At 42.4% G+C, this 25,612-nt stretch overlaps 1 protein-coding gene across 2 annotated transcripts in view; it reads left to right on the forward strand.

Annotated features, from left to right (window-relative positions):
- LAPTM4B (lysosomal protein transmembrane 4 beta) overlaps positions 1-25,612 on the forward strand; it is a 52,141-nt gene that overhangs the window by 21,521 nt on the left and 5,008 nt on the right. For both annotated transcript variants that reach the window (XM_035126285.3, XM_035126284.3), the window contains exons 2-6: positions 1,373-1,484; positions 5,426-5,499; positions 5,991-6,113; positions 13,275-13,373; positions 23,025-23,120. In XM_035126285.3, coding sequence (XP_034982176.2) covers positions 1,373-1,484; positions 5,426-5,499; positions 5,991-6,113; positions 13,275-13,373; positions 23,025-23,120 — 504 coding nt within the window. The remainder of the gene's footprint in view (positions 1-1,372; positions 1,485-5,425; positions 5,500-5,990; positions 6,114-13,274; positions 13,374-23,024; positions 23,121-25,612) is intronic.

Genomic DNA, 25,612 nt, shown 5'->3' on the forward strand with positions numbered 1-25,612 from the left:
CAAATAAAACTATAAATAGGGATTTTATAATCCACATGGACAGGATTACTGAGGCAGCCTGAATAACCCATTGTTAGAGGTGACTTTTATTTCTGACTAGCAATATGCCAAGTGTAATGGCTGGTGAGGGTATGTATTTTTTGGGGGGGGGAACGTAAGAAGAATCCTGCCATGCAGAGTGAGGGCAGCAAACAGTCCTTGAGATGTGTCTCCTTCTGCTTGTGCACCTTGTGTTAAACTGTGGTTTAGTGCAGGGGGTGGGGAACCTTTTTCAGTCTGAGGGCCATTTGGCTAACCTCCTGGAGTGCAGGAATCCTGCTCTGGGTGGGCTTGAACCAGCAGCAACCTGGTTAACAGACAGACGCAACGATCCATTGCACCACAACAAATGTCCATTTACTTTTCACATTCCCCTCTGACCAGGAAAGCAAGAAGCATCACGATAAGAGTTAGAGGGCACACTCTCACCAGGCGAAAACACACAATGCAGGCGTAAAAGCAAAGTTGGTGAGGGGCATGGCCTCGGGAAGGGGGTGTGGCCTAGAGAGAGTCCCAACGACCCCAAATACGTTTGGAGTGCCCTGAGATTCCCATCGCTGGTTTAGCAAGACAGTCAGATGCAGCCCTTGTTGGGAGCAGGCTGTTTTTAAAATACATATGCACATGTACCGGTACAGGTGAGAGAGAGAGAGAGAGAGAGCATTAGGAAAAGAAGCCGACAGATGCTTTTGTATGGCTGTGCTGAAATGCTCCCCTGTGTTCAGTATCAAAAAAACAAACTATCACACCAAGAGAGGTCGTCAATAAGATGTTCCTAGAATTTTCCAAATAGAAAATTTCAATTGAATTGCTTCCCATCTTTACATGCCTGACTAACATATTGCTGATTCTGCACCTCTATTGTTGTTTTTAATATGCGATATTTATTGATTTTAATGTAGAATATTTCTATCAAGCCAGGAGTTTATATGCTGATACTGCTTTAATTATTGGTAGCTGTTTAAATTTTACGAAGGCTTGTGAGATATAAATATATTAAAATCAATAAATATTCTATATTAAAAAACCAGGCGTTTTCCATACCTACTGTTTAGGAAGAAGACTGAGGGAGAAGTGTCATCCTATCAACATCATTCTCATAGTATAACAATAGAAAATATTGTTCAAGTCCTGCTTGTGTGTTTCACATAAGCAGCACTTGGTTGGCCACTGTGAGAACAGGATACTGGACTGGATGGGCATCGGCCTGATCCAGCAATCTCTCATGAAATATTGTTTCTTCTATTCACTTCCATGAAATGCTGACAACGCTTAGCATCAGAATTTGTTCATTTTTGACCTTCTGCTTTCCCAACTTCCTTTCCCTACCCAGATCATCAACTCAGTGGTTCTGCTGATTATACTGAGCGCCTTGACAGACCCTGGCCAGTACCACTTAACAACTGCTGAATTGGGGGGTGACTTTGAATTTATGGACGATGCCAGTAAGTATACGTCATTTCATTAGTAATTTACAAGCAGATCCCCATTAAACTGAACTGGTATTGTGCCAAGACAGCACTTTGGGAACCAGGTTTAGAATTTGCACAAAAAGAAAGCCTTCTTTTTAAAATAAAAAATAAGAATTCTTTTGACAAATAAGCGGACATTAAATATGAGTTTTGCAGAGAGGGCTGCAACTGAAGCTGATTTATTGAAACCGACTACCTTGACTTTATTCTTGGAGATGACCTTGACAATGAAAGTCAGTGTAGGTTAATATAGCAGTTGAGGGAGGAGTTCTCCAGGTGCACACATTTTTTAAATGCTTTATTAGGCTCGACACATTTGGAACAAATCCTTCTTTGGAGGCGGTCTTTGAATAACAATTTTCAATCTGTTTTGTGAACTACTGTTGCAGCTTGCAAGTGGTCACATGGAAGAAGCCATTCTAGCAGGCTGCCATTGAGGGAAAGAAAGGAAGCAATATCATTCCATGGGTCTTGTTCTGCCCTTCCTCCTTAGTCCTTTTTCTTTTGCATCCTTTCTTTTAGCTTATAGGCCCAGGGACGAACTTGCAACTTATATTTATTTATTTTATGAAGTGTATACATTACTTGATTGTAAACAACAACAGCAACCTTCAAAGCAGTTACAAAAAGAATAAAACAATAAAAAATGGTTAAAAAGAGAGTTAAAAACAACTATATAAAACTTTCAGAAGAATTAATCAGTGATAAACAGATGAAAACCTACTTTCTGTGACCTACCCCCCATTCTTTAACCCAAATATAATTCTAACCTGCAAGAAGATCAAACCTATCCATTCTTAAGGAAATCAGTCCTGAGTGCTCACTGGAAGGACAGATCGTGAAGCTGAGACTCCAATACTTTGGCCACCTCATGAGAAGAGAAGACTCCCTGGAAAAGACCCAGATGGTGACAGCAGTCACGAAATTAAAAGACGCCTGCTTCTGGGGAGAAAAGCAATGTCAAACCTAGACAGCATCTTAAAAAGCAGAGCCATCACCTTGCCAACAAAGGTCCGTATAGTTAAAGCTATGGTTTTCCCAGTAGTGATGTATGGAAGTAAGAGCTGGACCATAAAGAAGGCTGATCGCCAAAGAATTGATGCTTTTGAATTATGGTGCTGGAGGAGACTCTTGAGAGTCCCATGGACTGCAAGAAGATCAAACCTATCCATTCTGAAGGAAATCAGCCCTGAGTGCTCCCTGGAAGGACAGATCGTGAAGCTGAGGTTCAAATACTTTGGCGACCTCATGAGAAGAGAAGACTCCCTGAAAAAGACCCTGATGTTGGGAAAGATTGAGGGCACTAGGAGAAGGGGACGACAGAGGATGAGATGGTTGGACAGTGTTCTCAAAGCCACCAACATGAGTCTGACCAAACTGCGGGAAGCAGTGGAAGACAGGAGGGCCTGGGGTGCTCTGGTCCATGGGGTCACGAAGAGTTGGACACGACTAAATGACTAAACAACAACAATTCTAATCCCCCTCCACCCCCGCCCATCACACTTTATGTCAGTGCAACTTAATAGGTTTGAGGTATGGCTCCCCTTTATCATGTACATAGCCCAACAAGATAACAATAAGACTCCGCCAACAGCATACGAATCAATCTGGCTAACCTGATTCAAAAATACACACACACACACCCCACTCAAACACAAAAACAATTCTCACTACAACCAATCAAAGAAAACCAACCACACCCTAAGCCACCCCCAACCTCTCTCACCACTAAGGAAATACAAGTGAATAGTAAGAGAACCCATACAAGTAACACTGACACAAAACCCCACACATACACTAAGTAGAAGCATAGAAGCATAACCACCCCACCCCAACCAACTTACCATCCCCCCTTTCCCCCTCTTTTCTTCCTAATTGTTTAAACCAGTTCATGAACCATGAACTTATACATTGACCACTAATAATGAACCATATGTTGTCGATATTGCTCCACATTGTGCTATTTTTGTGATATACAAATGACAGAAAACTTGGTATACTTATTTGTATAAAACCCAATTAAAAGAAGAAGAAACATATCAACAGTCTACATATCTGGGTAGACTTGTCTAAATAAAATTGTTTTAAGCACCCACCAAAAAGAGCACAATGAAGGAGCCTGTCTGATGTCAGTAGATCAATAAGGAGATAGTTTCTTACTGTGCAATCCCATATGCGTCTACTTGGAAGTAGATATCAATAGGACTTACTCCTAGGTAAGTTGTTAAAGATTCCACCATTAGTCTTATCACAATAGGTGGTGCTTTTCCTGTTGAGTTATTCGGAGCTTTTATTACTCAAGTATATTTTATTAATTGAATAGTTTCATTTATCAACTTACCCTCATTCCCTTGAATGCTCATGTTTTGGAAAGATTGATCAGCAATATATATAATGACTTAAAACTGTTTTGTTTTTGTTTACAGTAGTGGGGAGGTGAAAATGGAGGCACCCTAAAACTGGCTTATAAAATGTCCTGTCAAAAAGAAAACTTTGAAGTGTTCCTATCAAAACAGTAAAAAGAAAAATAGTCATGGCTCTAGTACTTATTTTTGTTTTGTCATTGTTAGTAGCCAAGAACATTATTCATATTTGTGTTCCTTTGGAAAGTATTGCAGGGATATCATTTTTGCTTCTGGGTGCTTGGTACCCAGTACTAGTCCAGTGTCGATTTATTTAATGCAGTTTGAGACATAAGGTCCCCACCCACCCCGAATCATCTGTCTGCATGTACATACAGAGCTCAGAAAATAATACTGCTAAAATGCTGCTTTTGGGCTGGGGTGCCTTGCTTCATTCAAGTCTTAGGCAAAACTAGAGGCCATCGTCACAGCTGCCTTAGATCATAAACTTTAAAAGAGTATCATTCATGTTCCCCTGCAGCTCACTCCAGAGCTCACTTGCAGCTAATTATGTAGCAAAGGACTGCATGAGACAAAACAAGTGAGGAATTCCAACTGTTTGGGGCAAATCATATAAGCTTACTATTGAAAGAAACAGTAATAAAGAAGGCTGATCACCAAAGAATTGATGCTTTTGAATTATTCTGCTGGAGGAGACTCTTGAGAGTCCCATGGACAGCAAGAAGATCAAACCTATCCATTCTGAAGGAAATCAGCCCTGAGTGCTCACTGGAAGGACAGATCCTGAAGCTGAGGCTCCAATACTTTGGCCACCTCATGAGAAGAAAAGACTCCCTGGAAAAGACCCTGATGTTGGGAAAGATGGAGGGCACAAGGAGGAGGGGACGACAGAGGATGAGATGGTTGGACAGTGTTCTCGAAGCTACGAACATGAGTTTGACCAAACTGCGGGAGGCAGTGCAAGACAGGAGTGCCTGGCGTGCTCTGGTCCATGGGGTCACGAAGAGTCGGACATGACTAAACTACTAAACAACAACAAATTGAGGGAAAAGGCAAGAACACAGCATTCATGGCACATCACCCAAAAAAGAAAATACACCACCCAAAGAAAAGCAAACAAAGACACAGTTATCTTGAAATAGCTGCACACATCATCACAATGCTAAACACATCCTAGACTTTTAAGTCCTCCAGCAGAGGACGCTCATGTATCAGAGGAATGCTGGCACTATCAAAACTGAGGGAGAAGTGATTAGGCATGATACAACTTACACAGAGACCAAAGGCAATCCAGTTTTGTCTTGTGCCAGTTCTTTCATACTTTTTTGAACGGCGGTGAGTCTTCCTTAAAAAGGGGGGGGGAAGCAATATGATTCCTGCACCCTCTGATAGGGCGCACGTTCTTTAGATGTATATCTTTTGCTTCCTTCTGCTAAATCAAGTGTTGCATATTTTGTCAGCGTTTCCCTGCCACCTCTCAAAAGACCTTGAGATTAGAATTAGCTGAACCATTTCACCATGTACCAAAGACTGACTGGTTGTTTCTTTCAGATATGTGCATCGCTACTGCGATTTCTCTTCTCATGATTCTTATCTGTGCAATGGCCACATACGGCGCATATAAGGTAACGCATGGCTTATGGCCCCTTATTCATTCAGTCGTAAGCATTCCTGCATAAAAACTGAATACATAAAGCTGGTAGAGAAACAGCCGATAGGTTCGTGGGGAAATAACAAGCTGTCACATTTACAGTGCCTTAACTGGGCATGTGGCCATATCATGTGAAAAAACACCTATCCCCCCCCCCAACTCCCATGGCAGGGCCAGAAGGGTCTTCATGTTTGTAGCCATCTGCCTGTTAAGGCATTCCAGATGCCAGAAAATATGTGGAAATGTCAACACAGGGATGCCATTTGGGGAGAAGGGGTCATGATATGACTGACTTTTAATCTAAGCCTAATGAAATATTTATCTTTGTGATATCTCTTTGTCCTTATGGTTTGGTTCTTTTGTGAACTGCTTTGAGCTCTCTGGGAAAGTAAAATAAAAGTGTGTTAGAATTCTCTAGATAACCATTAAGTTTCCTCTTTCTTTCTCTCTCTCTTTAACATACAGCAACATGCAGCCTGGATCATCCCTTTCTTCTGTTACCAAATATTTGATTTTGCACTCAACACCTTGGTCGCTATTAGCATACTTGTGTACCCAAGCACAATTCAGGATTATGTGCAGCAACTGGTAAGTCCCTTTTCCCCATTCATTGCTTTCCTTAAGAAACTAAGGGCAAAGCTTTGCAGCACAGTTTGTTCCTTTGTTCTAAACAAAGGTTTTGTGTCACAGCCCAAGTGAGGTTTGGATGAATCATGGTTCTTACCTGCCATAGTTTTGGCTTTTGCAAAAACTCGAATACTCACATGTGAAAATACCCCAAAGCTTTTATGTCTGTATCTAACTAACTCAGTATCCAATTAAGTGCTTCTGCTAGTGCAAGGGCTTCTGCTTGTATGGAGAACCCCCAGAGCAAATCTAGGGGGTGCAGAAGTACATGGTGACAGAAGAGGAAGGAAAAGTTCTGCTGCACACAGAGCCGTCCATTCCTATTGGGGCTACTGGTGCATTGTGCCAGGGCGCCAGCCTCTAAGGGGTGCCTCAGGGGCGCCCCAGCGAGTGGGGGAGTTGCACGACTTTGCCGGCGGCTTCCTCTTTCCCTGCACGCCGGCTCAAGTCGCGGCGCCCCACCGCCTACAGCCTGCGCCTGCTGTTGCCACGGAAGATGTGGAGGCTGGACGCAGCGCCTCCTGTATCAGCTTCCCGCCCTCCCCTACCTACCCCATGCTGCAACACGCACGCTTCGCCAGACCTTTGCAACGCGCGAGGGCTGCCAGGAGGCGGCCGGCCACCTCCTCCGAGCGCGCTTATGAGGTATCATTAGAAAAGTCAGTCTGACTTTGTTACATTTTACCTGCTTGAGCATAGCCCTGGGTTTCAGAGCATATGCAGAGTTCAATGCAGAAGAGAACTCCTGGGAGAGAACATCTTTGCCTCCCTGGAAATGTCTGATCAGGAGTCCAAAATGGAGGCTAAAGCCTCAAATATTTATGAGATTCTTGAGATCAGTAAAAACTGGTATCTCTTCTTATTGTTATTTTGACATTGACCCAAGCAAGTGTCATTTTTTGTGTTCATGTACCTTTGGCTGACCCTGAGGTTGTTCCGCCTCCTTAAAGACTCTAAAAAAGAACTTGATGATGTCTGGATGTTTGTTCAAAGACACTTTTCATACTTCGCAGTGGGGGTCTGAAATCCCCAAATGCTCTAGGTGGAGCTATATTGGAATACAAGAAATTGTCAAAGCAGGCCAGATTAGACCACTACCGTCTAATCTAGCAATGGCTTTCCAGGGTCTCAGCAAATGACTTTTCCATCTTTGGCTCCTGCATTAAGCAGGGGCTTGAACTCAATAGCCTACAAAGCCATCTTCCAGCTCTAAGATGGGAGATGCCAGGGACAGAAATCTTATTGCTTGCAAAGTACCTGCTCTACCTTTATGGTTCTTCTCCATTTGACAGGGTAGGGTGGGGAATGTATTATCACATTGTTATGTTACACATTTTTTTAAAAAAATCACATAATGGTATTATACATTTAAATGTGTTATGCATATAGATATGGATCTTTACAAAATATTAATTTTTTTATTTTATTTTTTAAATATAATTTTTATTGATTTTACAAAATAAAACAAAACATATTCATCCTCTTTTAGTTAACATTGTTTTTGTGACTTCCCCTCATCCTTCCCCATTGATTTTCATATCTTCTCCTACTCAATCATAGCAATTTCATTGTAGCAATTCAACTCATGGTCTTTAAACCTAAATTCATACAGCATATCATTATCATTTCACATTACCTCTTATTTCAATTAACATAAAATCCATCTTCTCCCACCCCTCCAACCCACAGTGCCCCCCCTGCCACAAGTAGGCCCATGGGCGACGAGCAGTTAAAGATGTTCCCTTTTATAGCTTGGTTTATCACTCCCCCCCTCCCGCCCCCAGAACCTCTCTCTGCCACCAAGAGGCCCCGGGACAGCGGGGAAGAAAGGGAGAGCAAGCCCCCAAGCTATTTATCTAGACAAACAATTCATATGCCCTAATTTCAACTTATATCCTTCAAAGAAACATTTTTTTTTAAAGTCAACCTCATATTTTTTCTCCCTAGCCTAGACAAAATATTAATTTTATAGCAATGTTGCTTTATCCTAAAATATTTATTTATTTCATAAACTCTGTTTGCCGCTTTATTGTATACAAAAATCTTCAAAGCCATTTAAAAATAAATTTTAATGCCTTTGGGCACATTTTGTGAGAACTGCATAAAGAACAACAACTTGGAAGTGCAAAAGTCCTAATAAAAACATGAAATGTAAGGCTATTGTGCTATGGTCTGCTTCTCCCCCTCTTTAAATCATTGGCCGCTGGAAGTAGGCTGACACACAGTGCAATCATGTTGCATGCTGCATTATAAGGCTGATGTGATTATGAAGGAGAAGAAGGATTAAAAGAGACAGAACGCACACCGCTCCTTGTCCCTTATACTGTATTTAGTTTTGCTCTGATCCTTAATTGCCAACCTGGTTACCATATGTGGATTTGTTTGTTTTAAACCCACAAGAATGCTGAATTAGCTCATAGTGGTCCAGAGAACAATGGAATAGAAGGCAGAAGGGAAATAATGTAGTGCAGAATTTCTGTTTCTATCCCCTCTAGAGATATGTCTCTTGCTTCTTAATTCCCACTCTGTTCTCCATTGACAAGGGGTGCTAAATTCTAAATTATTTTATCTATTTTCTTCTGCTTATGAATTTCTTCCCATAAAATATCTAGAATGGGTTTCCCAGCAAAATATAACAACTTTAAAAATAATCTCATATGTGAAAACTATTTCAAATCAAATAGAGATATGGACTGTGATAAAGATTAATGGCTGCATGAACTGCAATAGCTTCATCAAGCATCAAATTTGAGAAACTTACAGGATCTATTGGGATTCATCATATTAAGCACCCCATTCATAGTACGGTAGCAGTGAGCTTAATGATGTGATACTGGAATGCAAGCACTTACAAAACACCGCTCAAGATTTTATTTTTCCCTGTGGCAAGCGTTCTTAAAAAGCGGAAATGGCTTCGACTCCCTCAGAAGATTGGAAGAGATTTGGGGTTTTGCTGAGCTTGGATCCTGGCCATTCTGCTCTTTTGTTCATTTGTTTTTGTTTATAGTTAAGTGCATGAGCTGGGTTACTTCAAAGAGAACTTTTACTAATGACAGGATGGCAATGGCAAGTCAAAGTCCTGCTTGTGCCAAGTTCTTCTTTCTTATTCTTCCCTTACAAGGCTGGTGTTGATACATGTTCATTACCTAGAACATAAAGGAGGTATTCTGCCATGCCCTAAGATTATTGGGACAGGAATCTTGTTGCAATTTTACACTCTGAAGTACCACATACATGAGAGGAAGGGAGGTCAGGAGATGTCGTAATGGCAGGTGGGCTGTCTGCCTGGCAAGCAAGCAAGCAAGTGGAAGCCAGGAGGAGGGCGTGGAGCTGCAAGCTGGCGAGGAACAAGACTCTCTGCAGAAAGGGAGCTATGGAGGGCAACTTGCTCAAAGTCCTCACTGGCCAGCCCTGGCACCTGCCCATAAAAAAGCAGAACTTATCTCCCTCAACTATCACCTGGCAGCAGCCATTCCATCAGGCTACCTCAGTGGGATCATTAGAGGTTGGATGGCCACCTGTCGTGGATGCTTAGTTGATATTCCTGCATTGCAGAGGGTTGGACTAGATGGGTCCCTTCCAGCTCTATGATTCTATGGTTCTGTAAGCTTTGCTAAAAAGACAGCTCCCTCATGCCAGGGGCTCATTATGCACTACACTGCTTAAGAACTGGCACCTGAGTTTGTTTTCTTCCTCTTCCTTCCCTGGCCCTTTCACTTATTTGTCGTGTTTTTTAGATTATAAACCTGCGGGCAGGGAATGTCATGTTTTAATTGGCTCTGGTAGGTTTTTTGGTGGAAAAGTGGGACACAAATACTCTAATTGTGGGGTCCTTACAGTTCTGTCACTGCTCCATTCCCTTACTTCTGGGTACCACCATGGGGTCTTGGACATAAGCCCCATCTGCACAGTGGTTTTCCAAGTGGATCTCCCTGTTGATCGCTACAACTAAACGGCCTCAGTCCTATATACCTGAAGGAGCATCTCCACCCCCATTGTTCAGCCCGGACACTGAGATCCAGCGCCGAGGGTCTTCTGGCAGTTCCCTCACTGCGAGAAGCAAAGCTACAGGGAACCAGGCAGAGGGCCTTCTTGGTAGTGGCGCCCGCCCTGTGGAACGCCCTCCCACCAGATGTCAAAGAGAAAAACAACTACCAGACTTTTAGAGGACACCTGAAGGCAGCCCTGTTTAGGGAAGTTTTTAATCTGTGATATTTTAATGTATTTTGGTATTTGTTGGAAGCCGCCCAGAGTGGCGGGGAAAACCCAGCCAGATGGGCGGGAAATAAATAAATAAATAAATAAATAAATAACAACTACTACTACTACTACTACGGTAGTGATCACTCATCAGTTTGCCCAATGGCTGTCATCTGAAGCCACGAACTTCTCCTTGCAGCAGGGTGTAAACAAAACTCAACGCATGGTCCAACATTCAATTGGGTTTGTTTTCCCAGCTTCAAAACAAGGCGGTGCTTTTATGTAACCTAGCTGAAGAAATTCCACATTTAGTTATACAGCACTGCCAGTAAATGGTTGCATCAGTAAATATTTCTTCATGTGTTTAACATGTGGACCTGCCACACATCTGGACTGCCCAAATATTCAGCAGCAAATCATTTGTCCGTTCATCTGCAGTATAGATTAAGACTTTACTGCTTTTCTTGTCCCAGTCATATATTTTAGCACAATCTTGATGTTCAATTGCTTCATCTTGTTGAATTCTGACTTTGGGGCAAGTGCTGCTTTGTATATGGACGGCATAAACACACACAAATGCCAACATAAATGTTGCCAAATCTTGGCAGTAGCTTCCTAGTGGATGATAGAAGCCCTGCTGACCCACTAAGGATACCCAAAAAATGATTTAGCATTGACCCAACTACATTTTGTAAGAATCATATGCATTCCTTTGTGCTGTGATCTTACTGTGCAATCAAAGGTTAATCCACTTTTTACCAGTATCATTCCACATGGTTTTACTATTTTCATGATTCAGATAACACTCTTCAACATCTGTATGTGAAATACAGTATCCTTTACCTGCCACTAAGCTGGCAAAGTGATGGTGCAGTTAAAGCTTAGTTGCAACTTATTTTGCTTTCCCCAATGAACTTAGGTGGTCCTTGTCCACTTAGTCCCTTCTTTTTAACCCACATTCTGGAAACAAGGTATAGATGTGAGTAAGTTGGGAGGGGAAAATCTTTTTCCATAGGTCTGGATGTTTATGGGGAGCCCTTGGACTCAGCTACATTGGCAAAGAAAAAGTGCTTTATATGTTGAAACAAAATAAAAAAATAAAATTCCTTCCAGTACTACCTTAGGTAAGGAAAAGGGTGTCAATAATTTGGCCGTCCCGGGGGCCAGCTGTTAGACTGGTCCCACAGGCCAAATATGCGATTGCTCTCACAAACGTGATGAACAACACACAAGTCAGTAAATAAGGCTTAACTGCTTTATTTACATATAAACAAACTGGGAGCTCTACATCATGGCTCCCTCTCTCTGGCATAACAGCCAGTAAAGAGAAAGAACAAAGGAACAACAGTCCCACGTAAACATCCTGTCTACGTCAATTCCACTCTGTGGGAATGAAAACACATACAGTAATATGATACACAATAACCCTATGACTGCAGATGGGGAATGAATCCTAACAAAGGGACCCCTGACCATTAGGTCCAGTTGTGACCGACTCTGAGGTTGCGGCGCTCATCTCGCATTATTGGCCGAGGGAGCTGGCGTACAGCTTCCAGGTCATGTGGCCAGCATGACAAAGCCGCTTCTGGCGAACCAGAGCAGCACATGGAAACGCCGTTTACCTTCCCGCTGTAGCAGTACATATTTATCTACTTGCACTTTGATGTGCTTTCAAACTGCTAGGCAGGAGCTGGGACCAAGCAACGGGAGCTCACCCCATCGCAGGGATTCGAACCGCCGACCTTCTGATCGGCAAGCCCTAGGCTCTGTGGTTTAACCCACAGCGCCACCTGTGTCCCCAATAACACCTTAGAGACCAACTAAGTTTGTCATTGGTATGAGCTTTTGTGTGCATGCACACATGTTCTTTATGCATTCTGACACTGTGACACCAAATGGTGCTGTGGAGTTCCATTTTTTGCCAACCCAATTTCTCATACAAAGTTTGCAATGCATTAAACCAAAACGCTTATTTGATATGTGTAGATCCAGCTCTTGTTAACAGTCCTGTGCAGCACCTTTAAAAATCAACCAATTCAGGCTGCAATCTTGAACACACTTATTAGGGAGCAGTCCCCGCGGAATTCAGTGGGTCTTATTTCTGAGTAATGTATGGTTATTGTGGCATTAGCCCTTATTAGAAATTGGGGTGGTGGGGACCCCTTCTGGTACTGTGCTTGTGCATCTTTCACCCTTAGCATGGGAGGTGACAGTCTTCATCTTTGCACATCCTTAACTCAGGCTGCCCCAGTATAGTCACAGCCAGTGTCTTAGTAAAAAGGGAGTACTGTATGTTAACAAACAGATGAAAAGGTTGCTTAGGGTGTGACAGGCAAGTGACATTATGTTTTGGTGTGTAAGGCTTTCCGATAATTTTCCTTCTGCAGAGGCAAAGCCAAAAGCGATCAAAATACTGTACTAGATCAGAACAAGAATAAGATGTGTTTGTTTTTTTAAAGAAAGAAGCTGAGAGCAGAGTTGTGTAACATTTATCTCCAATCTGTTACACACCATCTGGTGAGATGAAACCATTGGAACACTTCAATGAAATTCAAGAAGAGGAAAACTTCTTGCCAGCAGCTGGCAAAAAAAGAAAGAAATTAATGCAAACAGGAGTATATATTTGTCTTGATTCAGCCTGAATGAATTTGGCAGTAATACCAAAGAATTAACAATGGCTTCAGAAACTCTGGGGAGAAGTTCTTCCATGTCCCCAACCCCTAGCCCTAGACATTATTTCAAGGCACAGGGAAAACATTAACGGTAGGCCCCACTGATGCCCTCGCAGCTGCCCAAGAATGCCATGTGTTGCCAACAGGCTACCTATAAATAAATAGCGGCCTTATATTGTCATGTAAAGTATTCTCTAACAAGGGAGGTGCAGGATTATTATTGCTAATTTTTGTTCTTCTTCTTTTGCAGCCTGGTAATTTTCCCTACAAGGAAGATATTATGTCTGTCAATCCCACATGCCTAATTGTGATTATTCTGCTTTTTATAAGTATCACCTTGGCTTTTAAGGTAAGCATCTATCTATAGAAACAAAGTTGTTGGAATGCATGATCATTCATCTCCCTGCACAGCAGTAGTTGTGAACCCAGGAAGACTGAAAAAAGCAGGGGTCACAGAGACAGTGACTTAGAAAGCACCACAGCTGCCACAGGGCTGGCTCAAGAAGTAGAGAACCTCACATTTCCTGAGAACTGAAGTTGTCCGTGGGTCTTCCTTTTGGGTCTTTTCTCCCTGCACTTTCATGGAAAATTATTTTGAAGCATCAAGCATCCCTGAGCTTCAGGGGTAGTTATGCAGATGCTTACAGAGTTGAGGTGTTCTATAGCAGTGGTGGGGGGCCTTTTGGACTCCCAACTCTCATCATCCCCAGGCAGCAACAACAATGGTCAAGGATGATGGGAGTCTAGCTATATCTGGAGGACCACAGTTTTCCTATTCCTGTTCTAAAATTCTGTGCCTATGCAGAAGTTTCCATGCTGCTTTTTGGATTGCATCCATGAAATAGCTGTTCCAAGCAAAGCATTGTAGAGGAATCTTCAGGAAGCAGAAGAGCATGTTCTCATTTTGAAATATGACCCATGGCTACCTGCAGTGAGCATGCAACAGAGGCAAATGATTGCCTTTTGTCTAAATCTTGATTGACTGCTCTAGCGAGAGTCTGATAAGCAACAATCAAGAGTGTGAGAAGCTGCTGTTCCTTAGCCCCACTTTCCTAATGCTTGTTGTAGAAATATAATGGTTAAATGTGTACCTAGTTGCCCTGTGGATTTGCTAGAATGAGCCACCAGCTGTGATGCACAAGTTAGCTAAGTTTGTATGGTTGGATTTTCGGTCCCATTTACTTCAAGAACATTAACTGACTTAAATAAAAGTTTTCTGTCATAACAGGTTTTGCTGAAAGTAGGTCAAGATTATCTCATTTATTGGACTACCCTTTTGTTATTTGGAAATGGAAAACCCTTCAACGGGCAAAAATGGAGAAAGCAAGGCCAAGGCTGTTATTTTTTAATTGGGAAGATGGACATTAGCCTATATGTCCATTATAATGGCTATATCATTTTTTCGTTCCTTTGACTTGCTAAGTGAGAGGTACAAACTTGATGCATAAGTTCAATCAGCTTCTGCTATTCTCATTTGCATTCCTTGTGTTTTGCATAAACCATAAATGTGCTCTGCAGATTTATGGAATCTGTATAATGAAATGAAATCCATAATCAAGTGCAGCATGTCATTCACCATTGATAGATATAGCAGATAGCAACATTTCCAGGAAATGAAATGAAACGGTACTGCATTTCAATATTTCTGAGTTCATTCCCTGTTCCTAATAACAGCACCTGTCAAGTAGCAGAGGCAGTCTGACATAATCATTGGAGATACAGTAGAAGCAAAGGACAGGTATCTCGAATATAGACAGTTATTCAGCTTTTTAATTTCAAATAGAGTTGAAGGCGATTTGAAAGCAGCTTCCCTTCTCATTGTGAAAACACACTTTTGTTGCATTGTTGCCCCTAACAGGTTTTGCAGGATTGGAATTTTAAAAATACCTTCCAACTATGTTAAGCAGAGGCAAGTGTGGTATGATTGTTTACACCACAAGCAATGACCCGCTCTTTCAAATCACCCAGCGTTCTGTAAAATATTATCTGTATCTAGACATAATTGGAGCAGCTAAATGTTGCCTGTAGTTCTTCAAACACATCTTCTACCACAATCCCCAAAAGCATCATAAATAAAACCTTTTAGGGTTTTTTTTCCTAAAACATATGTTCTTAATTTTTTTATACCTTTTTCTTGTACTGTCAGACTGGAATGGATCATCTGGAGCCAGAACACTCAACTTTATAAATGGAGCAAGATATTATTTTCAAACAAAATGGAATGGCATTTTACTTCTTTCCTGAAACACTGCAAAGACAATGCAGAGTAAAGAATTTTGTCATGGCCTTGATCAGCCCCATTCTGCTTTGCATCTAGACCATTCTCTTGCCTTCCATTTTGTTTGAATTTTTGGTAGTTATCTTCCATTTCTTATTATGACTTTGCATTCCATGTATATCTGAATTATCACGGAGTTTGCCTTTAGCTTATGTCAGCTGTCCCAATGGTTTGTAGGCCTGTGGGCAGATTTGAATGTTTTAGCAAATGCCATGGCTTTAACCTTTCCTGCACCCAATGGATCAGCACACCTCCCTGAGAGACAGAAAGAGAGAAAACATGCATGCACACACTTCACTTTTACAAGCAATCTGGATAAAAGTCTGTTCAAATAAGAATTAGTCTCAGCCTTGAAAAGCACGTAGAGCTGAAAGAGGAGGTTACTCTTCCAACTTCCTTCTTCAGCTCTATGTACTTTTCCAGTGCTATTTTTCTAGAAAGAGAGGTTCTGGAACTCACCAAGAACATCTCCCTTATTTCTCTTATAATGGCAATGGTGCTGTGGCAAATTGACGCAGTTTTGAAATGTTTATTCCTACCTGGCTGGCAAAGAGTTAAGCCACCTCCAGCCTGACTGACATAGAATTCTGATGGGGGCGGGACTGTGCCCGGTTCAAAAAGGAGGGAGTGTCGGTTTGGTCAGTTAGGGAGAGGGAGGAGGGTGTGGTGTGATGTGATGTGGTGGTGTGTGATATGAAGAAAGTGGAGAGGTCAGGAGACGGGGAATTTAGATAAGATTTAGGAAAACTTGAAGTTAAATGTTTGACTGAGTTTTTTTTTTGTACAACTGAAACAAGGCAGATAAATACATGACACGTTAAAGAAACACTTATGCTTTTAAGACAATAAAACTTCATCTCTGTTTTGCCAAAAGGGTCCGTCTTTATTATTCCAGCGAGGTATCAGGACTCACAGCCGTGGTGGCTCAAGAGAGGGCAAAACTCACCTCAGGCAGGGAGGTGGCAGTTTGTGTTCTGGAGTTACATGGAGGAGGCTTAGTAGGGTAACCTGAGGCGCCAAGAAGTTGCCAGAGTGAAAAGGGCAAACTTTTACAGTGGGGAATCAAACTGAGAGAGACCCTTTACTGTAGGCAAGCGGTTATTCCATCGGACAGCCTAGAGTTTCTTAAGGTACCAGGCCACGCAAGCTGGAAGGCTCTCCTTACTAAGAAACCCACAAGTAAAAGGGGTTTATTTTTGAGGCGGCAGGAGAAGAAGGTGGGTGTTTTCCCCTCTGAATCCCTGTGTCGCATTGATAGTAACAGAGAGTGGGACCCATCGTCACAGGTGCCCACCCAAGAGGTGCCGGAACTGAGTTCCAGTGAGTTCCAGCTGGAAAAAAAGCCCTGTACTTTTCAAAGGGGAAAACGCAACGGCCAACAAAATCTCATTAGCTCACAGGTGAGACCTCAAGGGTACCACCAGGTGATGGTGATTCCTGACCCAAGTCGGGGATGACATTTTAGTTTCCAATAACAGAACTACTGAATCTTCTCTTTATTTTAAATCCTGGTGCAACTCTCATTACCGCACGGTGAAAATGCTACATTTTCAAGGCATTAATGATGAAATAGTCTATGGATGCATTTAATGTCCTTTTAATATGGTAGTGTTGGAAAGTATTGATCAGTAGCCAGAGGACTGTGTTCAGCTTGGTCAGTCAAAAATTAAACAAGCTTTAGAAACCCTTGCCAGAATACATGACTCCTCAGACCCAGAAGATGACAAGTGCTCTGGCTAGCTTCTTTTTAATAGTCTCTGCCAACAAATATTTCCAACTGTGGTAGACCAACAAGTTCCATGACTGAGATGTTCTTTGTAGGAAGTTCTAAGTATTTTTTATACAGTATATTTTTTTCCTTGCCCCATCCTTTTCTTTTAGGGTAGACAACAAGCATTTTCCTTTCTGTTTATACACAATATTTCAGATCTTTGAAGACTTGTTGGCTTTTAAAAATTTTCCTCCGTCCTGCCACTGTTATCTTCTCTCCAGTATAAACGATTGCTTTTATTTACTTACACAATTTAAATCCCAAACTCAAAAGTTATGATTGCTCTTCTACAATATACGGTACATTTGGACCCGAAAATTCGTCCAGCTAGAGGAAAATAATATTATTTCTGAGTTTTGGCTATGCTTCTGCTAAATGCACTCTGGAATAGGATTATGTTTCTTTGTAACCATATTGCATTGCTGACCCAGTACCATTTGCGGGGAAAGTATAAGCCTCAGCTCATTTTCTCAGCAATGCTATTTTTAAGCCACTTACCCCGTCCCCTCTTATACTTGCTTGTATGAATTTTCCTTCCTCCCAATCCCACCCAATATTTCTCTGCTGTCAGCAAATTTCACAAGGCCTGCATATTGAAAATTTGTTTTGAATTAGTAAAAGTTCTGCCAGGCAGGGGAAGATTCACACGTGCCCTAATGGGCAAGGAGCAGCTATTCTGTTTGAAGTGTATGTCTGTCTTACTTTTATTAAAGATTCATTTTAAATTTGCCATTGTTTATGAGCCAACAAATGAAGCCCACTCTGTTAGTAGCCCTTTAAAGCCTTGTAAAAACCAAACCACTGGATCCTATTAATCTTTGGCAGGCAGCAGAGCACTGCTTTGTGGTTTCCTGTACATAGAGAGTGTTTTATGTTTGGCCATTTCTACTTCTGCTGTATTCTTTTTTTGGAAAGGGAAGGGAAAAGCTTTTACCACATTGCATTTGCTTAAACCAATATGAAATTGCCCCACCCTCCTCTGCATTTACTCTCAAAAGCACAGAAGCATTTGAAACCAAGTATGACCAATTAATTTTTTTATACTCATCATGGTATATAATGTTACGGTCATTTTACAACTAGGAAAAGGAGGGCGCTAATAAAATTGAACTAAATAATAGGAAGTTAAATTATGCAGCTCTTTAACTGTATTCCAGGGTTTTTGCCTTACTTCCTTAGAAGAGAGTGTACAAGTTCTGTTTAAAATGCAATGTATAGACAGTGAAGGCATGCTCTATTCATTTATTTAAAATATTAAAAGGGCCCAAGGACCTGATGATGTTGAAATTTCATGTTCTTAACTTATGTAGCACTAATAGGCTCATTAGGAAGTGGGTGGCACTGTGGGTTAAACCACAGAGCCTAGGGCTTGCCAATCAGAAGGTTGGTGGTTCGAATCCCTACAACGCTCCCGTTGCTCGGTCCCAGCTCCTGCCAACCCAGCAGTTCTAAAGCACGTCAAAGTGCAAGTAGATAAATAGGTACCGCTACAGTGAGAAGGTAAACAGCATTTCCGTGCGCTGCTCTTGTTCGCCAGAAGCGGCTTTGTCATGCTGGCCACATGACCTGAAAGCTGTACGCCGGCTCCCTCGGCCAATAACGCGAGATGAGCGCCGCAACCCCAAAGTCAGTCATGACTGGACCTAATGGTCAGGGGCCCCTTCCTGCTTGGCAGGGGGTTGGACTGGATGGCCCTTGTGGTCTCTTCCAACTCTATGATTCTATGATTCTACCTTTAATAGGCTCATTTGTGCTTCAAGGCCCCCAAGCACCCCCAAGAAATGAGACACAGTGACACAGGATTTTAGTTTAAGTTATTGGGCAAAATTTAGGCCTCAACTTTATTAAATACAGAATGTTAGTGGTATTGGTTTAGGCATTGGAATCACCAGACTATATCAGATTCCCAACCACTTTCACGGTGAATCCGATAACGAGGGTGAAGCACCCCCAGCAGGAGCGAGCACCACCCTTGCGGGCAGGCTCAAGCTCCCCTCGGTGCCCCCGTGGGGTCCTGGTATGGCCCTAGGCCCACCACAGGGTTTTAGACATTAAAAAACAGGCGACCAACAAAGTCCATAGCAAGGCCAGACAGACCTAAATAAAGGGAGGGGGGGAATCTGCTGCGCGAAGGCAAAGAGGACCAGCCAACAACGTGCAGGGTTATATATTGTTCCCCATCCACCCTACAAGCCAAGCGATTGGCTTTAGGGCTCAAGCAACCGGAGAACAACCAACTGGTGTGGAGCAGGCCATGGCCCTGCCCACCCCAGCAGGTGGGGGGGTGCTCTAAGGGCCCGAGTACAACACGATCCCTCTTTGATGATGAATCGATTTCACACATTATACAGATGGCCGGTTCAGAGGTAGCACTAAATGATATCTTCGTATTGCATCAATAAACTGCAGTAAGCCTCATATTTTTACACCTCCCACTCCTTCTCAGGCGCGCAGAAGAGAAAGCGATCAAAATCTGTTGCTTTCCATTTTAAACTAACCAGGGTTCCCCATTACAGTATATCTGATCATTACATCCAGAGAGAACTTTGGTAAATTTAAAGCAAGGCTATTTCATTTAAACCAAGCCAGAATCAAACCATGATTTATGAACCTGTCTTGATCACTAACCATGGTTCGTAAACTAACTGGAGTTTCCCAACTTCCAACATAATCTAGCTGGCTTGAAATCAGAAATCCCTGCAGTGAATGGGGTTGGGGGTTGAACGGAGTCCGACTGAGGCAATCTGTTTTCTGAAGCACCCAATCAGGGTCCAAACCAATCTTGCACAACCCTAGATTTTGGCTCTAATCCTGTACACGCTTGCGTCTATGTAAGTCCCATTGAACTAAGTGAGGCTTACTTTTGAGTAGACAAAGACATACATAGGATTGCTCTGTTTACGCCAAGCTCTCGAAGGCAAAGGCTAAAGTAGATGGATCTTTAAAATGTTACAAAACCAGAAAATGCAGAGTTCAGAGAGTCCAGATCCATATCCCTTTACCTTTTCCCCAAGGAAGTCCAAACGTAGGCCATAACCAAAAAATGTAGGAATGCTAAGCTGCTCCCGAGCCAATGTATTAGAACAAAATTACAGCTGTTATGTTAAAATCACAGCAACCTAGGCTTCTCACTGTTCTGCAACTACCAGTGCTTGCAGCCAAGCCCCCAAAGCATGTTGTTACTTCGTAGTAGTTCTGTATAAACCAAGCAAACAAAGTTTTCCTAACCAAGGAGGTCACCAGCTCACCCACAACAGGCAAATGGAAGCCAGAGACACCACCTACGCGTGCTTGGGAAGATGAGCAGCTAAAACCAGTATGCTAGCCAAATGTCTTGGACACACACAGGCATATGCCGAGCCCTTGCAATGGAAACTCATTTTGCCCCAGCAAATTTCCTGCTGATTTGTCCCGAAAAGCCTTTTATTCTGCTGAAAAACCATTAGGCTGAGTCACTGACCTATTTCGCAGTGCATACCTTTCCTATCCAAAAATAAGGGAGTGGATTTTCACTTGCAGTTATACAGATCTATGGTAAGAACACACTTAGAATCCTGTGTACAGTTCTGGTTAACTCACTTCGAAAAAAGGATACTGTAGAGCTGAAAAAGGTTCGGAGAAGGGCAACCAGAATGATCGATGAGATGGAGAAATGCGGCAAACGCCCCCATATGGATCGTTTACAACATTGTAGGGTTATGTTCTTATGAAAGCACTATAGAAAAGCATTATTAAGGACTGAATATCAGCCTTATAAAGTACAAAGTGTTCTACAATCTAGATCACTCAGCCTCCCTAGAACACTGTGAAATATAAAAGCAGCCAATTATTTTTGCACGCCACAAATTAAAGCTGAGAGTCAGCAATTTGCCTGAGGGTCACAAAGTGAGTTTATTCATGGATGAGCAGGGATAAAAACCACAGAGGTTGATGCCAAATGTTTGCTACTCATGCTTAGAATGACAGATGTTGCTTAAGGGAAAGAAGCCTTAGAAGAATCCAATTCCAATTAATTGCTATGTATGCTTATTTCACATGCAGCAATTGTGTACTTTTCATTCATTTTCTTTTAATATTTAATACTCTGCACTTCAATCCCTATGACGGTACTTAAAGCAACTTCCGAAGTTAAAAGCCTTAAACAATAAAATCAGTATAAAGAAACAAACAGCCGGAGACCAAGCAGCATGGCAGTAAAAAGATGTAGATCTAAACACAGGGTCTTTTCTCTTTTTCTACATAGAAGCATTTTCAACATAAGAAGGTGCAAAGCATGAGGAGGAACCATTGTCCCCTTAACAGCTTGAAATACTATTATTTGGAATCAGAACCTGCTATCTCTTGGAATTACTTTCATTTATTCATGGGAAACTAGAAGCACCCACTGAAGCATACATCTAAATTATGAATCTGTTTGAAAGCCTGTGTATCTTACACCTCCCTGTTGAATGTACTCCTTGTGGCAAACTCAGATAATATATATGGAGCCAGTTCAGATGTGATGCTAAACTATGGTTTAGCATTATGAGCGCAAACCATGGCAAGCTTTTGGTTTCCAGTTCCCTCTGGCATGAAATTTAAAAAACAACACCACAGCTATAACTTTTTCTTTTCATGGGAGTGGGTAAAATTTGCAGGCAAATTTTCTAGGGTGGATGAAGCCTGCCAAATCATAGGCAAAATAAGTCCAGAGGATTTTGTGCTAGGCACCTTGTTTGGGCAGGAATAGCTAAAAGGGATTTGCTTTCCAGGTAAAATCTTCCATATAGATGACAAGCCCCCCTGTCATAATGGAGCTCTCCCCAGTCTTGTGCTTGTTGTCCCTTCCCCCGTCACCCACTCCCTGGTATGTTTAGAGATGTGACTTTTGCTTTAATGAGATACTTGTCTGCAGCATTTTTTGACATCAGGATAGCTGAGGTGCAGCGAAGTATTTCAGGAGTCCATGCTTTGAGTTGCACTGCTTCATAGAGATTCTCCTTCATCTCTCAGAAGCCAAAAATCCCTCTGAGGCATCGTACTTCACTTGGGAGTTCTCCAGATATCACATCCATACCAACATCTGTTAAGTCTTTTAAAGCATTTAAAGCAGCCGTGCAAATAAGTCTATACAGGTGGAATAAATCCACAGAAATTTTTAGAAGCCTCCCTGTTGATATCTTCAAAAAAGGACTTACGGTACTGCAGCTTTTTTTTTCTCCTGTTGAAGAAGCCTTGCCTTCACAATGCATTTGTCTGTCAATGATTTGAACACCAGTGCATTGTAGCTCTAGGGAAGGGGCACATCAAAATAGTCATGCTCCATGACATCCATGGGCTACCAAGGGGTAAAAAAATAGAATAGAAACTAATAGAAACTCCAGGACTCTTCCAGCTGGCAACTTCTTCTCTGCTTGGTTAAAAGGTAAAGGGACCCCTGACCATTAGGTCCAGTCGTGACCGACTCTGGGGTTGCGCATTATTGGCCGAGGGAGCCAGCGTATAGCTTCCAGGTCATGTGGCCAGCATGACAAAGCCGCTTCTGGCAAACCAGAGCAGCACATGGAAACGCCGTTTACCTTCCCGCTGTAGCGGTTCCTATTTATCTACTTGCATTTTGACGTGCTTTCGAACTGCTAGGTTGGCAGGAGCTGGGACCAAGCAACAGGAGCTCACCCCGTCACAGGGATTCGAACCGCCGACCTTCTGATCAGCAAGCCCTAGGCTCAGCAAGCCCCTGGCCTGCAGTCAATTTGGACTCACCATTGGTAACTCAGCTTTATGGTACCAAAATGCTCAGCTGTTTTGGTTTTTTGCTACAACCAGCTAATGTTATTATTTGGACAGACTACCAAAAAAATAAATCAACTTCTTAATCGTTACGTAGCATGTTGCAACAAAGAATGTGTGGTAAAGAAAATCTGTTACAAATTCAACGCATCTTCTTTCTCTCCCTCTTCTCCCTCCCACAGGCTTACCTGATCAGCTGCGTATGGAACTGTTATCGATACATTAACAACAGAAACAACTCGGATGTCCTGGTCTACATTACTACTAATGACACAGCGGTAAGGATGTCAACATTAAATGGGGCTCGGACGGCCTTTGGGTGTGCAATGTAGGCATGAAACCACTTTCTTGTCTAGCCTGTGGCTGTTGACTTCTGTTTCCAGTTACTTTTGGGGAGCCCCCATTTCTGATGCACTCTGGATGATGGTAGCACCTAGTACAGTACAGGTACTGTAATATCCTCCAGACCAAATGCCCCATCAGTGCATTGGTGTAATGCCTTGCTTAGCCGCGTTGTAAACTGGCGCTTTCCAGAGCTGATTCACACAAACAGGGTAGGCAAGCCTGGTTCCCTCTCATGCAAATTGCAGCTGAGTAATGAAGGCCTGTCTGTCAAATCAGTCTTTTTGCAAAAGAGATTCGAGTAATTCATCAACTGTGGTTAAATGGAGCCTCCTCTCATGGCTCAGAGGCAATATGCTTGCTTCGGAACACCATTTGCTGGGGCGTAAACAATGGTTAAATTAACCCTGGAGGTGTTGAATTGCAGTGTGATAGAAAGGGAAGGGGGCAGCATGAGAACAAAGCGGCACAAAACTGATGCATAACTCCACTTAGTAAAGCCATAGTACACCCAAGGGATGTTCAGTCTGCATTCTTTTACAACTACCAGGCAGCAGACCTGTGTCTGTGCTATCCATGTTGTTTTGTGGGAAACAGGACAACTTTCAAACAGTTCTTGACTCTCTGCCTGCTCCAAGTCCTCTTCCTTCCTTAAACATTCTGTGGTCCCTGGAATCTAGGAAGCCCTGGTGGAAGTGACAAGTCCCTACCCCAAACATTGATGCATCCTATTCCGGAACATTTTAATGTCATTTCAGCAATAGAGCTGCCTTGTTATGACTAGGACCTCTGATGGTCCACACCAATGTGTTGGAAGAATCTAAGGTTCTTCCTCACAGTCTCTGCTGCAGATAAGGAGCTATCAGCCATTTTCTTGGAAATATTATCTTAATGAGTCCCAGTTGATCTCACTGCAGCACAGTATATATTTTATGCAACTGCTTCTGCTAAACGTATGCTGTTTGCCTAAAGAGGGAGCCCTTTTATTTCCCTAAAAATCATAGAGCACTTCTGTAATTGGGCAGCCATATACTCGTGCACGTGGAAAATGTACAAATGTGCGCTTAAGAATGTTTTGGCAGCGCAGTGAATTTGAGGTTATAAATTATCTCAGGGCGGTCCAGCTTCCATCTGTAATCACTCCAGGGTGGTTTCTAATGGAAATGCTCATAGATAAACATTTAGGTTGCTTCCTGCCCAGGCGAAGAGGGAGGCACTCTGGAGTCTACTTCTTGACAGATGATAATGCATTAAGGAAAGCTTAAACAAGCGGCACATGGCCTGTGTGCTTCAGACAGAATCTCCAAACCATGTTCTGGTTTGTAAAAACCAGAGTAGCTTGCTTGTATTTTAAGAACAACAATGTTAATGCAGGACATGGTTCTCCCCAAGTGGTAGAACGAAAATTACAAGGTATGGAGTCCTCCTCAGAGTAGTGGCATGTTCACAGGTCCACTGTGGGGGCTACCGTAGTGCCTGCCATTGCCAATGATCACAAGCAGTTCAGGGGGCAGAACTTGGCATGGGACCCCGCTCTTGCTTCTGAAGTTTTTGTTATTTTTCTGCCGGGGTGGTTTTATTCGCACTTATTAATCACTTTTATTTGCAATACCTAACCCAAAGTATTATGTACAAAATAGTACAAAGTTTGAAGCTGGTGAAAAACCAAAATAGAATAAAAACCTGAAAAAGACATTTGTACATCTAAAAGACAGGTCTAACACATTCTACCCACTGAAAGAGGCCATAGATATATAGAAGTGAGGGCCAAAGCCCTAGGTAAAGAAAGAAAGAAATGTTTGCCTGGTTCCTAAAAGTAGATAGCGATGTTGCCAGCCATACCTCCCCGAGGAGAGCATTCCTTAAGCAAGGAGCCACCACTGCAAACATTAGTTCTCATGTCACCATTCACCACACCTTCCTTGGAAGGGGCACATGAAGAAGGGCTTTGGATGCTGAATGCAGGATCCAGATTGGTTCATATGGAAGGAGGTGGTCTCATTGGGGTCCTGAGCCACACAAGGCTTCATAGGTAAAAACCAGCACTTTAAAATGGGTTCGTGGTTAATGGAATGGTTTCATTGAAATGTATTTTTAATGTTTTGCCTTTTTGGCTTTTAACCTTTTTTTGTAAGCTACGAAGAGGCTGTTTTGTAATAACTCACTGATATGTCAAATAATAAAAATGACAAATGGAAGGGGCATGCTTGCCTTTTTCCATACTTGTTTTTGTTTCCCATTCCACTTGCATTTAATTTGACTGGGCAGGTAGAGCCTCATAGCTCCCTATGCATGAAGCAGCAGCCCCATCAATCTGCACTAATCTGTTGGTGTCCCTGGGTGGTCTTTTAATATGTTTGTGTAACCGCAGATACATATTAGGGCTTGGTGGGGGAGGGAACCTAAAGTGAAGCAGGTGGTCAGTTTA

Source organism: Zootoca vivipara, chromosome 8 (genome assembly GCF_965207765.1).
Source record: "Zootoca vivipara chromosome 8, rZooViv2.hap1.1, whole genome shotgun sequence".
NCBI classification, from domain to species: Eukaryota; Metazoa; Chordata; class Lepidosauria; order Squamata; family Lacertidae; genus Zootoca; species Zootoca vivipara.